The sequence below is a fragment of the Nyctereutes procyonoides genome, unplaced genomic scaffold (genome assembly GCF_905146905.1).
Source record: "Nyctereutes procyonoides isolate TBG_1078 unplaced genomic scaffold, NYPRO_anot_genome, whole genome shotgun sequence".
Taxonomy (NCBI): domain Eukaryota; kingdom Metazoa; phylum Chordata; class Mammalia; order Carnivora; family Canidae; genus Nyctereutes; species Nyctereutes procyonoides.
The window spans coordinates 63,357,936-63,370,122 of record NW_026575049.1 but is presented as its reverse complement, the minus strand read 5'-3'; the positions used below and the strand labels follow the sequence as shown (position 1 = coordinate 63,370,122).

At 38.9% G+C, this 12,187-nt stretch overlaps 1 protein-coding gene across 1 annotated transcript; it reads left to right on the top strand.

Annotated features, from left to right (window-relative positions):
- The first annotated feature begins 3,157 nt into the window (after positions 1 to 3,157).
- Positions 3,158 to 8,827, top strand: TMEM17 (transmembrane protein 17). Its single transcript, XM_055328554.1, has 4 exons — positions 3,158 to 3,448; positions 6,689 to 6,792; positions 6,964 to 7,077; positions 7,957 to 8,827. Exons 1-4 carry the CDS (start codon positions 3,349 to 3,351, stop codon positions 8,233 to 8,235), a joined length of 597 nt encoding a protein of 198 aa, XP_055184529.1. The 5' UTR covers positions 3,158 to 3,348; the 3' UTR covers positions 8,236 to 8,827.
- Positions 8,828 to 12,187: the final 3,360 nt, after the last annotated feature.

The window sequence follows — 12,187 nt, the reverse complement described above, 5'->3', positions numbered from 1 at the left end:
TCCTTCAACTGCTTTTTTTTGTTTGTTTTAACTAATATTGATAACATTGGAAGTAATATCTTTGTATATAAAGCTTTATTTATAGTGTTTATGATTATAACCCCAAAACAGAGCCTTAAAATTTGGATTGTGTGAAAGGCAGAAATATTTTTAAGACAGTTTGTCCATATTGCCAAAAGCTTCCCTCAATGAGATTGTTCAAATTATAATTCAATCAGCAGAGCATGAGTCTTCCTAGTTCACTATGCCCTTCATAAAAATCTTGGCTAATTTAATACATGAAAATTGATTCTTTGTTGCCAAGTTTAAATTTTCAGGGGACACTATAACGTACTGTGTCCTAATATATCAACCCTCTATTCTATAGAATGAACCGTATGTAGGAACTGGCTAAATCCTTGAACTAGAAATGAGAAGATATGGGTCTTTAGATCTTTTATTCCCTTTATTCATTCCATAGTTACCCAGCTCCCACTGTAGGTCAGGCACTATACTAGTGTTCAGGATATAAAGGTGAAAGATCATCCCTGATCTCAAATAGCTTGTGAACTAGCAAGAAAAACAGACACAGATAGACAATTCTAGTACAGCATGACTAGTACTGTGACCAAAGTAACACAGAGAAAGATGCTTTGAGAAACAAAGCACTTAAGCCAGCTTCAGGGAGGTCCTGGAGCCTTTTTTGGAGATGCAAAGGCTTAGGCTCCATGCTAAAGAGAAGCAGAACTTAGCTCACTTTTCCCTGAAATCTCCAACTAGAATTACTTGCTTCCTCATCTCTTTTCCTTTACTAACATATACATACTTATTTGTTTCTACCTCTCTCACTGGTCTGAGCTTCTGGATGAGGAGGGACCATATCCCTAATTAGCCTAGTACAGCGCCCCCCAAAATAGTAGGACTGCATTAAACATGTGAATAATTTTGAAATTCTAGCCATGTAACTATTTCCTCCCATACCTTCCTAAATACACCTTGACATTTATGCAAATAAGTATGGTCTTCCTTGTGATGGTAAAAGTAAAACTGCTCACCACACACCAATAACAATGGCTAAGAGAAAAGGATCAAAGATAACAAGTGATGGTGACAAATTTGAAGCTACAGGAATGCTCAGACATTGCTGGAGGCAATAGAACTTGGTACAACCAAAAACTGTTGGCGGTATCTGGTACAGCTGAGTCACACCTCACAAGCCAGCAATTCTACACCTAGGAATAAGAGCAACACAAATGCATGCACGTGTTCACCTAGAGGGATATTTTCACCAAAAGTGGCATCATTCATACATAACAGTTCCAAACTAGAAAATACACAGATGCTGTCCAACTGTAGAATGGATACACTTACTGTGGTATGCCACAAACAGCAAGGAAAAAGAACCTACCGTCAACAATGTGAATTTCCTAAAAATTATTTGGAGGACAAAGAGGCAGATTTTTCTTTTATAAAGCACTCAATAAAATAAATAAAATAGAATAGAATAAATAAAAAGCACTCAATATAGAATTACTTTTGCAAAAAGCATATAAATAGGCAAGATTATTCTTTGGTATTAAAAGTCAGGAAAGGTCTGTTACAGTCAGTCACTAACTACAAGGGGACTAGGAAGGGCAAGCTTTCCAGAGGGGCTGCTAAGGCTGTATTTTTTGATCAGGTTACACATGTATATTCAGTTCGTGTCCTTTTCTGTAAATATATACTTGTTTGAGGTTTTTTTTTTTTTAAGATTTTAAAAATTTATCTGAGAGAGAAAGCGCGATTGGGGATGGGGAGCAGAGGAAGAGGGACAAGCCGACCCAGTGCTGAGCGCAGAGCCCTACACGGGATACATCTCAGGACCCTGCGATCATGATCTGAGCAGAAATCAACAGATCCTGGCTTAACGACTGAGGCAGCCAGGTGTCCGACTTGAATAGTTTTTTAAAAAATAAATAAATAAATAAATAAATATATATATCTTAGGGATCCCTGGGTGGCTCAGCGGTTTAGCGCCTGCCTTGGGCTCAGGGCGTGACTCCAGGGCACTGCGGGCTCCCTGCATGAAGCCTGCTTCTCCTCTGCCTGTGTCTCTGCCTCTCCTTCCATGTATCTCTCACAAATAAATAAATAAAATATTTTCTAAAATAAATAAATAAAAAATAATACATCTTAGGGATCCCTGGGTGGCTCAGCAGTTTAGCACCTGCCTTCAGCTCAGGGTGTGATCCTGGGATCCAGGATCCTTGCAGGGGGCCTGCTTCTCCCTCTGCCTGTGTCTCTGCCTCTCTCTCTGTGTTTCTCATGAATAAATCAATAAAATCTTTAAAAATAATAATAATAATAATACATCTTATTTGAGACAAAGCTGGAAGATACAGAAATTTCTTTTAAATTTTAATCACCCACAACCCACCACCCAGAAATAAATACTAACATTTTGGACTATTTCCTTGTCTTTTTTTTTTTTTTTTTTTTTTGAAGCCAGGGTGCTTGTACCACCTCCTCCACCTCTCCTCCTCATGTATCCACACACATACATTTTGCAAAACTAGGTTGACTTCTTAGTTTTTCCTTTCTTTGGGGTACATTTTTACTTAAAACTAATCCACTCCATCAAGTACTCCTCAGTGTATCCACACACATATATTTTGCAAAATTAGGTTCACTTCTAGTTTTTCCTTTTTTTATATATATATAAATTTTCCCTTTATTTTTGGTAAATTTTTCCTTAAAGCTAACCCATTTAATCAAATACTCATTGCAAGCATTTTTTTTTAAAAGAGGCAGCAATATATTCCATTCAACGTGTGTGTATATATATATATATATATGTGTGTGTGTATATACATATACATGCAATTATAGGAATGTATCCTATATATACTTAAAAATATCTTATTTATATGCCTACACAGTATATGTTACTAATATAATAAAAATTTAAAAATTAGGAAAAAAAAAAACCCTCCTAGGAAAGGAACTACCAGGTCGTGAGCATTCTTTAAGCCCTCCGTTCCTTCTCAATTTCCTTCCAGAAAGCGTGCATTCCACTGACAAAGCTGTGAGGGCTCCTGGCATCACGATCCGACCTCAGGTCACTTATTATTATTTCTATTTGTCTCAAGGGCGGTGAAGCCCTAAAACGGGACGGAGGGCCCCGCGGCTGGGCACCCGGCGGTGCGCGGGGCAGAGACGACGGTCCCCGCGTCCCCTCTCCGGGAGCCCGCGCCCCGGTCACGGCCCCGGGCTTCGGTGCGGCCGCGCGTGCGCGGGGGCCCCAGCGTCTCGCGCGGCCCGGTTGCCGTGGGAACCGCAGAAGGAGGCTGCGTCCGCAGACCTCGCTGCGAGCTGTTCGGAGGCCCGGGCATGGAGCTGCCGGATCCGGTCCGCCAGCGGCTGGGAAACTTCAGCCGGACCGTGTTCAGCGACTCCAACCGGACCGGGCCAGAGTACAGCGACGGTCCGGGTGAGTGGCCGAGGCCCCTCGCAGCGGGGAAGGCCTGCGGACGACCTGGCGCGGGGTATGGAGTGGCCAGATTTTGCCCGGACCTAAAATGGCGGTCTCGCCTTCAGCTGGTTCGCCGCAGTGCGGGAAGCGCCCTCGGAGGAGGGGCTGAGCCTGGGGCTGCGGCAGCGGCTGGGGCGCCTCCAGCCTCGTATTTCCACCCTCACGCCCCCCACGACGGGTCCTGCGCCGACGGTGCTGCGGCCTGGCTGGCGAACTGGAAGCCGAGCAGCTGAGGTGGCGCCAGCCTGCCTCAAAAACTAAAAATGCATGAAAACCGCCCTCGCAGCACATGTCCGGTTTCGCACCCTGCGCGCAGGCCGACGGGGCTTTTCCCCCGCGACTTCCGCCCCGGCTCTGCGGGGCCGCGCTGGAGCGGAAGCAGCCCGCGCCGGCGCCCCGGCCCACTCACTGCCCGCCCCGGTCGAAATGTCTTCCCCCTTTCCCTTTTGTTAGCGGGACAAGTGCGTTCCACCGCGAGCCCGTCTTCGGACGGGAGAAACGGAAATACTTTTTTTTTTTTTTTTTTGGAGTCATTTTGAAGCCGCTATCCACTCCGGCAAGGCAGCTGCCCAAATAGCTCCCCTTTGCACCAAGCTCGCCCGGTCCCCGCAGCGTCTGAATCCCATAAGCAGACACCCCGAGGCCGCCGCCTTCAACTTGATGGCAGGTGGTCACTCAGGTTCCTCCGACACCGTTTCCCCTTCCTACAACATGATGTCATGATCATTCTGTCAAACAAAAAAAAAAAAATTTTTTTTTGATCACTTATGTAATAGAAATCTTTTCCTCTTGCTTGGTTTAGGGATTTTTTTTTTTTTAAGAGGGAAGAGAAAAGTAAATCCCCATAGTTGCATTGTTGGCACCCTGAATTTAGGCCTCTTCAAGACTCAGGATGTACTGAGAAAGACATAATGTGGAGGATGAGTTTTAAATGTGATTCTAAAGCAAAGACTAAACAGGCACTGAAATCTGATGATGCAAGGTGTCAGGCAGGGGCAGGGGACATTTTCTGTAAAGGGCCAGACAAGCAGGTACCTTAGACTTTGCAGCCCATAGGCCTCTGTAGCATCCATAGACAAGTGTAACATGCATGCATGTGGCAGTGTTCCAATAAAACTTTATTTATGGACACTGAAATTTGAATTGCATAGGATTTTCAGTGTCACCCAATATTATTCTTTGGATTTTTTTTTTACCCCCCACCCCCACCCCAACCATTTAAAAATGTGAAAAAACCATTTTTAGCTCACTTGCTATACAAAAACAGGCAGCTGGCTGGTAGTTTGCCTACCCCTGATTTATATAATGTTTTAATTTAAATTCCGTTTACAGAACTCAACTTGTACTTTTGCAAAATTTAGTAAATTCATGTCTTGTGGCTTTCAAGTTTCATTTACATATTAACTTGATTTTCAACTGCATGATTATAAGTTTGAAATGCCGAAAGATAGACCTAGCATAACTCTTTAAGATGCTCACGTACACGATTTCTGACACAAAAACTACTTTGCAAAATCTGACTGGCTTCTGCTCCAAATGTATTAAAATTGTCAGCTTAATTAATCATTTCCCCCACACACACACACATTTTCTTCCTGCAAATCCAAAGTAGGTTTGACTTTTGGCACTGTAATTACAAGTATATACCATTACCATGTCCACTGACCAAGAGTTGTACTGTTGTTATGAAAAAAAAAAAAAATCCTAGGCTGGTGAGTTGCCTTCAAGTTAAACAAATTTTAAGAATTCATTTGTCAGTGATAATCTAATAAGAATAAGCAGAATAAAAATTTTAAATAGGGATAAGCAAAAGTAGATAATAACAAAAAAAAAGCTAAAGAGCTTGCTGTGAGAGACCATGATTATTTCTTATATTTTAAAATTATTAAATGACAGATATACTCAGCTATGGAGGAAAAAAAATCTGTTTTTAAGAAATTTATTCTAGAGCCTTTATAAATTCTTACATTTAGGGCAGTTGATTTCAAAATCTACATCTGTTCTTAAATTGATAGAATTTAGTCAAATTTAGGATGTATTTGCTCAATTTAAAAAAATCAAATTCTTAATTTGGGACCCTTCTTCCTTACAAAGAAGCAAAAGCTATCTTGCAGTTGGCCTTAAATAAATGAATCTCATATATCACGAATGGCTCCATTGATATTTATGATGGTACGTTTCCATTAATTCATTCTTTCTGCTTATGCGTATTTGGTATGTACCAGGTGTAAAGCAAGATTTTAGGTTCTCTAAGGGTCTCAAATTTGGGTAGAATATAGTCTGTGCTTACAATGAGGCTGTGTATTAAGTAAAAGAGAAGGAAGGGGGACTAACGTTGGTGAGTGCCTAACTAAGCACTAGGCATGGTGGAAGGGTGAGATCATTAATGGTCTCTAATCCTCACAAGCAATCTGTGAGGGACTTTTAATGATACCATTTTACAGATGAAGAAACTGATTAGTTGAGAAATTAATCAGAAAGTGTAAATAATTTATCCCAAGTCTGGCATCCAGGGTTACAGAGGTGTTTGAGGAGTTAGAGGTTTACTTGGGCTCCACAGTTCATGATCTCTGTACCACACTAGCCTGTTTCTAGAGTGAGGGGATGTGGTTCTTTGCTAACACTTTATTACACACAGGTTAGAGACAGAAAGGACGAGATTTCTGCTGGGATAGGAGAATGGGATCAGGAAAGGATTTATGGAAAAAGTGGCATTAAATGGGTATTAATGAATGGGTGGGATTAGGGTATGCTGAAGAGGGGTGTGTCTGTAATTTAGAGGGATTAGTTTTTGTATGAGATTCGTTTGTGAGATTAGTGGTTATGTATTTTATGTGTTCATTTTATAGCCTCTATTTACATAGAACTCTATAAAGGAGGTAACGATCTTTATCTGTTCAACAGGATTCATATTAATATTCCACATTTAATCTATACTGGTAATGTACAAAAAAGTCAACAGGCTGTAATGGCAAAATGATAAAGTAATTGAAAACTATGTAACACATCCCCGGGAACTAAATAGTATTAAATAGTATTATGATGAATATTTCTTTTCACCATCAGCAATTATAAATAGGCTTAAAATTTGGAGCTTTGTTGAACCAACCCCGTAGTTACTAACTTTAAGAAATGAAAGGACCTCTAGGGCATTGACCAGGATTAAGAGTTTGTTCTTTTTCTCTGTTTCTTTTGTAGATAATGAAATGGTATCTAGTTTGGCGTTGCAGATGTCACTTTATTTTAACACTTACTTTTTCCCACTTTGGTGGATAAGCAGCATTATGATGCTTCAGATGAAGGTAAGTCTATGCTTTTAATACTTCTGCTGAGATCTTTCCTGCCCCTCCCTGGCATTGTTACATTGTCAATAAATTACAGTTCTTAATATCTGTTTTCTATCCCAGGTCAGTTTTAATATATATGAGATTTTTACAGACATGCTAATTTTTGTGTTTTGCTTTGTTTTTTAGTATTCAATCTTGCCTGATTACTACAAATTTATTGTGGTCACTGTTATCATCCTAATAACCTTAATTGAAGGTATCAGGTTGTATCTGGGCTACATGGGGAACCTACAGGAAAAGGTAGGCTCTTCTTTCCTTTTGTTCAGTGCTACATATAAAGGCAGTATGGTTTTCATAGCAAGGAAAAGGCAGAGAGATGTGGTAAAAGGAGCAAAGGCCTGCCTTGAAGCTTTACTGTTTCTGTCACTGTAGTCGGTTTGCTGAATCTCTTGAGCCTTGGTCTCTTTGTATATAAAATGGGGAAAATATTTACTCCAAGATTTGTTGGGATTAAATGAAATAATTTACATAAGGTACCTGAACATAGTAAACACTTAAGAATTGACAATTTCCCCTCTTCTCACCATTGTTGAAAATACTTGGTCAATTAAACATGTTTAGATTCAGGAATCCTGGGCCAGGCACATGTTTTCTGAATCGTCATGCTGCATAAGCCTTCACAGCTACCAGAGTTTAGGGATGCTGCCTAAAGATTTCTCTGGTTTTCCAGGTCCCACCCACAGGCCTCACTGTATTTCTTGCTGTTTCCTAACCCAAGCATACATTCCAGGCTGACATGTTGATTCCTAGTCGTGCTCATTCCACATCTTTGCTTACTTACCTTCTTAAGCCTCTTCTTCCTTCTACCCAACCCTAAAAGCTTATGTCCTTGGGTTCTTTCTTTTACCTACCCTAAGTAGTATCTTGTCTTATTTCTTGTAGTATTTAGTTCATACCTCTAAGTGGTGCATTTCATTATTCACCAAGGTATATTGTTCTAGCATTGCCACATCAGTTAGTTTTCACCTTTAATCAAGACTGTAAATCCTTTGAGGACAGGGACCATGTTATACTCCTTTTGAATTACAGAGCTCATAATGTAGGTTTCAGAGTGCTGATCCGTATAAACAAAAGACTATCCTCTACTGATGTGATTACTCTTACTGTGTGTCATTGCAGGTTCCTGAGTTGGCTGGCTTTTGGCTTTTGAGCCTCCTATTGCAGCTGCCTTTAATTCTCTTCTTGCTCTTTAATGAGGGCCTAACAAATCTGCCCTTGGAAAAAGCGATACACATCATCTTTACTTTGTTCCTTACTTTCCAAGTTGTTTCAGCCTTTCTTACTCTGAGGAAAATGGTAAATCAGTTGGCGACTCGTTTCCACCTCCAAGACTTTGACCGGCTCTCTGCATATAGAGGAGGCGTGAGAAGAATGAGATCTTGTATAGAAGAGATTTGACCCAGTGCTGTTGAGTGAAAAGCTGAAAGGTCAGCTTTTCTACAAGAGGAAAATATCAGAGTTCTAGCATGAGAAGAACAAAGCTAGTGTTTTGTACTATATATTCTTTAGCTTTGAAATTGCAAAGTTGGGGGAAATGATAAGACTGTATAGTATATGAAAGCAGTGAGTCAACCCTAAAGCCTAAATAGTGTCCATTTGGCACCAGATTTCTTAACATTCTTGTTGTTGACTTTTCAGGTGTGTAGAAGTCTGTGTTAGTAGTCACAGTTTATGAGCTTTACAGGAATATTTCTAGGTAGCACCTAAAACTAGAAATGTGTATATTTCTGTTAAACGTGTTGGCTATTCATGCCTTGGCAGTACGTCTGAAGCACATGGCAATTCTTGTCAGTATTCTGATGTATTTTTCATGTCTGCTAGGGTTAAATTCTAACCCTACTCCTAGCTTTTATACTGAGGTTAAAAACTGTTGGATTATCATGGTATTTAGGAAATCATAAAATTGTAATTTTCATAAAACCATGTTCAGTATTTATAGTCATGATGTGCAAAATGTCTTTATAATAAATTATGAAATATTTATGTTAAAGTATTTGCAACAAATTATTCCTGTCTTGTATAATTCTTTTGGGCTGTGGGTTTATTATTTTTATTACAGAGTTGCGAGGGAAAGAGAAACATATATACAGGGTTAGAGAGCCTTTTATGTAGTGGGCACTGGGCTAGGCACATTAACCCTTTTCACCTCATCTACTAGATCATTGTTCACTGAAAAACTCATAGCCAGTAAATTCACACCCGGCTTGATTTGAAAAGCAGGGTGCTTGTTAATAGTACACAGAGCTGAGATCAGCAAAGGGACAATAGTCATGATCTTAAATGAGCACGTTCCCTCGCTAATAGGAGAAATCTATTTAGGGAAGTTCTGTTAAGAACAAAGCTGCATGAGTATATCTGAACATTATTTTTATTATTGGATTGTGTTAAGAGATATAATATTTTCTTCTTTCCTACAGGGAAATGTGCCTTTATAAGTAATGTATTTTACTGAGAGACAGTTGTAGCTACATTAAAAAGTATTCTCTCCAATTTTCCTTTTCTATAATTCAGGCTTATCTTAGTATCTCCCTGTTTTGCCTTATTCATTCTTATATTGCTTATTTTTTGAAAATATTTTCACTTCCCACCCTTAATTACACTTTACCAAACCAATTATGCTAGTTTTATTATTTCTGCTTCCTATTATATATAAAGATCAAATATTTCTCCCTGGTTGCAGAGGCTGTTTTAACTTCTCCCTTCTCCCAAAATAGTTCCTATGTATACTCCAGTCATTTGAAATTCAAAATACAGTAACATTTGGATATTTTTCTAAAGCTTAATTTGTTTGCATTTGTTTCCTGGTGGGAATAGATAGGTGATTCTATTAGAAAATATAAAATAAGAACATTAAGCTTATATGACAGATAAATTAAATTAAGGGATGATCAAGAAAGACTATTCTATTTAACAGTTATTTCCAGAGTTTTATCCTAATTATCAGAGCCTTGGATACATTTAAACTTTAATTTAGTTTTAAAGGATTAATAGCTAAATTATTAGGGCCATAACCAAAAACTGCTAAAGGCTATAAAAATTTTGGTAAAATAAATTTGATTTATTAAAATTTTCTATAAAACAATTTTTTTACTGTAGTAAATACTTGCTTAAAATGCAAATATACTAAGGGTAGGAAAAAGAAAGTCCATTGAGAACATGATCAAGTCACTTATTTTTCCTCTAAACAATTTTGTGTCAGGCTGAACCAAAATTTCCTGTTGGAGTGTAGCCGGTTCCCTATGTAAGCATATGAAAATTGAGGTAAAGAAGATATTTACATGTCAGCACATTTAGAGTCCATGCAGTCCTTGTTTTTATTTGGATAAGTCTGTCTATTCTTAATTCCTATTACATCTATCTCTCCAGGGGTCCACAACACTGTTCTGAAGATTCCTAGTTAGGATGCTGACCTTCACATATATTTTTTCTTTCACACATTTTTTTTATTCCAGAGGCTTTTTCTCATCACAGACAAGGTGGATGCAAATCTCTGTAAAGCAGAATGATTTTTAAAATTGGATTTTAATCATTGTATGTTTGCATGTCAAGTATGTGAAAGGGAATAGTGGAAGGTTCACAGACAGCTCAGACTGCTCCCAGTTCTCAGGTGTATGATGTGGGAGGTACAATATTTGCAAGACACCCTTAAGACGAAATCAGAAAGCCTAAGTTCATCAAGAAGGTGCCCTGAACAATTCCTAAGTACCTGACAGTAATAGTCCTTCAATTCCAGCACATCTCCCCTCTTTGTTCCTAGAATCCAGTGTCTGGATTATTAGCATGTTGGCCCTTCATCAACATTCCATAGCATTCGCTATTCCTCTCATTGAGCACAGGAAGGGAACATGGTGAGAGGTGCTGGGCTTGTGGTTAGACACATACACGCTTGCACTTGCCTGTAAACAAGAACAAGTGTACTGTCTGGTAGGAAAGGCAGATGAGCAAGTCAGTGATAGCACAATATAATGGGCATTGCAGGATTACAGAGAAGGGACACAGAAAAGATGAAGAATCTGGGAAGCCTTTCCAAACAAAGTAACACTTGAGATTTGAAGAATGTGTGGGTATTAACTGTTCATTTTGGTATGAAGAGAGAAGTAATAGTTACTCTGAGCACTGTTTCGGGTATTGCATGGAGTTCGGTGAAGCTGGTTTGAAGGGTACAAAGGAAGAAACGACACAGAATAAGGTTGAGAAGCTTGGGAGCAGCTCGTACACTAAGCTAAAGATTTTAATATTCTGAATCCCTGAGTGATTTTTTTAAAAGATTTTATTTATTCATGAGAGACACACAGAGAGAGGCAGAGACATAGGCAGAGGGAGATGCAGGCTCCCTGCAGGGAGCTCGATGCAGGACACTATCCCAGGACCGCAGCATCCCAACCTAAGCCAAAGGCAGATACTCAAACACTGAGCCACCTTGGTGCCCCTCCCTGAGTGATTTAAACAGTAGAATATCACGAACAGATTTAGGTATCAGAAAGATCTCTCTGAAGAGATCTGTGGAAATGGATTGAAAGGTTTGACCAGATGTTGATTTGATGAAATAACTGTGGGAGAACAAAGTTTCAAAAAATCATTTTATATTTTAAAATAGGTATTGAAAGTTTTTTCCTAATGCATTTTTTGCAGATTACACACAATGCTAAACACAAGGCACTCGCTGTGTTATTGCCCCTCTGCCAGTTGTTAGTTTATTACTAGACTTAAATAGATCTCTATCTAAAGTAGTCTTTTATACATTTTATTTGACATAACCTAAATAGGTTGTTAATTTGCATCAGTTGAAATTATAGCTTTTAAAAACTCAACTTTTAAAAGAAATTTAATCAAGATTTTGAGAGTAAAGAAAAATCATTCTAATTCCACCACCCTAAAATAAGAACTTCAGCAAATGTCATTCTTCTTTGCTGTTTTCCCTTTGTAAATGCTTTTTAAAAAACAGTTGTGATCCCTGGCACTTTCTGCTTTTCTGAAAACATAAATACCCATCTTTCTACCTGGCAATATAGCCATCACCTTGAATGATTGCACAATATTCCATCAAGGAGATAGATGCTAATTTTTTTAACTTCTCTCCTATTGGGTATTTGCATTGTTTTCTTCTTTTGCTTTTATTCCTAATATTGTGATGAGCACCTCATGTATATTGCTTTTTCCATATCTTAGATGATTCTTTTTAATTAATAAGCTGGATTCTCAGAAGTGAAATTGCTGGATCACAGGGTCTGAACATTTTTAAGGACTCTTGATGCATGATGCCAAATTACAATATCCACTTTCTGCCATTCACCACTCACACTTCTAAAGATAGTACAATGAATATTTTGATAAGGACAGACTTATGGAC

Excerpts from the sequence above, each read along its gene's own strand:
- TMEM17 (XM_055328554.1), top strand. The coding sequence starts at position 3,349 with ATGGAGCTGCCGGATCCGGTCCGCCAGCGGCTGGGAAACTTCAGCCGG. Across the intron at positions 3,449-6,688 it reads AGAGTACAGCGACGGTCCGG|ATAATGAAATGGTATCTAGT; the intron begins GTGAGTGGCCGA and ends TTTCTTTTGTAG. Across the intron at positions 7,078-7,956 it reads TGGGGAACCTACAGGAAAAG|GTTCCTGAGTTGGCTGGCTT; the intron begins GTAGGCTCTTCT and ends GTGTCATTGCAG.